This window comes from Salminus brasiliensis, chromosome 7 (genome assembly GCF_030463535.1).
Source record: "Salminus brasiliensis chromosome 7, fSalBra1.hap2, whole genome shotgun sequence".
NCBI lineage: Eukaryota > Metazoa > Chordata > Actinopteri > Characiformes > Bryconidae > Salminus > Salminus brasiliensis.
Window position 1 is genome coordinate 1,610,048 of NC_132884.1, and position 2,500 is coordinate 1,612,547.

Consider the following 2,500-nt stretch of genomic DNA (forward strand, 5'->3'; position numbering starts at 1 on the left):
GATGGAGTTAAGCTGTTCTGCTCTGTATGTCGGGCTGCATGTTTTTACCTGGCGTATGGGTTCCGGTACACGGTACCGGCAGCAGGAGTGTGTGAGGCGGACGGCTGTGTGCAGACTGATGCGATGACCCACAGACACGTAGACTGGTTTAGTGCTGCTGTCTGAACTCCGTAGGGCCTGAGAAGAAAGCCATACACACACACACACACACACACACACACACACACATTTAAATGCAATATGACTGTAAGTGTATCCTCATGTAACCGTATTACACTGGCAGTCAGAACAAACTGCACATCAGGGTTGGGTTTCCCGAAAGCATCTCGGCACAAAGGCGACTCCTAAATGGGCGTGAGAGCATCACACTAAACACTCTCTCTCTCTCTCTACCAGTAAAGATGATCTGAACACTGAGGCGCTTTTGGGAAACCGCAACAAATGATGCCCCGAGACGATCCAAGTGAAATTCAGGTACGACCTGAACCCCATGGAGAGCTTAGGGGACTGGGCTGGGAGACCACTGCGGGAGGGGTGTGGACTGGAGGAAAGCTTTAGCGCCCCCTTCTTGTGATCTCGGCACTTATTAGAGATGTTTTAGGTGTTTAAAAACATCTTTGGAGCTAAAAAATTGCTTCAATCTGTGCTTTTGACACAAATTTTAGCTCATTATTTAGATAAAAGCTGCTCCCGATACCGTGGATGTCACTTAGCTGAAGAGTGCTGAATATCCAATCCATTAAATTGAAAAGCAAAATATGAGGTTGGACACATTTGAGTGTGTCCCACTCCAGCGCTATTAAAGTCGAGTCTATTTCAGGGCTGTGAGACTCCAGTCCCTTCAGAGCCACAGATTTTAGCACTTGTACCTCATTTAACGCCTCATCAGATAATTACCAAGGCCATCCTGAGCTGAGCTGAACTGCCTGAAGCAGATTCCCCTGGTCTGAGGGGAGTCTAGAACAGTGGTTCCCAAACAATTTCCTGCCCTACACCTTCTCAGACATTACCCTCTTTAACCCCGGGTTTCATATCTGATTATTAATCCCACTGCAGAAACCATAAAGAATTGCAATAAATGTCCAAATGTTTGTGGACACCCCTTCTAATGAATGCATTCACCTACTAGGACTCTCTGGAGCAGATAAACATCATGACCCTACTGGCTCCATGCTGCCTAATAATGCCAGGCGTGGGCTAGAAGAGGGGTATAAAGCCCCCCAGCATTGAGGAGCTGTGGAGCAGAGGTGGGGTGGTCATCATCTTACATCCTAACCTCACAAATGATCTCTTGTGGCTGAATGCAATCAAATCCCCATAGCAGTGCGTCTCGAAAACTCTTTGTAATACCCTTGATTTCAGAAGAAAGGATGAATGAGCAGGTGTCCAAATACTTTTGTCCATTTGGAGTCACACAGGGTTCTGTTTTAGGGCTAAGGATAACTTATGAAGCCTCTATGGCTCCACAGACATCACTTATGGCCTTGTCAAACCAGCCCCAGTACAATACGAGGCAGGACGTTCGTATATTAACCAACCGATATATCAAAACTTCAAGAATTCTCATAAGCTCCACCCCCAGAGCTACACTATTTATATTATTTAAAACCGTGAGCTTCTTGTTTGAGTCTTTATGTGAACCGTCAAGAATTTGCCATCATATTAATTCTGGAAAGCATTGATGCCCAAGCATCGCTGGTTCGAATCCCGGGTCATGCTGCCTGCCATCAGCAGCCGGAGCCAGAGAGAGCACAACTGGCCTTCCTATGAGATGCCTTTCTCTCTCTCCTCATCACTTCAGTGTGATGCTGGTGGTGATGCTGGTGGTCATGCCAGGCGCCTGCTAGTCAATCATATTTGCAGCAGTTTGAACAGAGGTGGGCGGTTGTGTGTGATATCACATATGATAGGATACACTGATGAAGTAAAAGTGGAATTTATAATAAAAATGTAAATTGAAGATTTTATCGGATGATCATTTTGATACTGATAATACTGGTGTTAAATCAGCAAGAAAAAGAGATACGCACCCGTCCGAGTGTTCTCCCAGAGGCTGCGGTCAGAGGAAACGTGTCTCCAGCTTTCTTCAGAGCACTGATCTACAGAGAGAGAGAGAGAGAGAGAGAGAGAGAGAGAGAGAGAGAGAGAGAGAGAGAGAAAGAAAGAGAGAAAGAAAGAGAGAGAGAGAGAGAGAGAAAGAGAGAAAGAGAGAGAGAGAGAGAGAGAGAGAGAGACAGAGACAGAGACAGAGACAGAAAGAAAGAGAGAGAGAGAAAGAAAAAGAGAGAGAGAGACAGAGACAGAAAGAAAGAAAGAGAGAGAGAGAGACAGAAAGAAAGAAAGAGAGAGACAGAGACAGAAAGAAAGAAAGAGAGAGAGAGAAAGAAAGAGAGAGAGAGCGAGAGAGAGAGAGAGAGAGAGAGAGAGAGCGAGAGAGAGAGAGAGAGAGGGAGAGAGAGAGGGAGAGAGAGAGAGAGAGAGAGAGAGAGAGTTAAACAAA

The 2,500-nt window shown here is 45.8% G+C and overlaps 1 protein-coding gene across 2 annotated transcripts in view; it reads right to left on the minus strand.

Moving 5' to 3' along the window:
• Window positions 1-2,500, minus strand: part of LOC140559307 (endonuclease V-like) — a 35,262-nt gene that overhangs the window by 27,178 nt on the left and 5,584 nt on the right. The window contains exons 6-7 of one of the 2 annotated variants that reach the window (XM_072682784.1): window positions 2,031-2,099; window positions 49-177 (exon numbers count right to left, since the gene is read on the minus strand). In XM_072682784.1, coding sequence (XP_072538885.1) covers window positions 49-177; window positions 2,031-2,099 — 198 coding nt within the window. The remainder of the gene's footprint in view (window positions 1-48; window positions 178-2,030; window positions 2,100-2,500) is intronic. The other variant, XM_072682785.1, reaches the window with a different exon arrangement.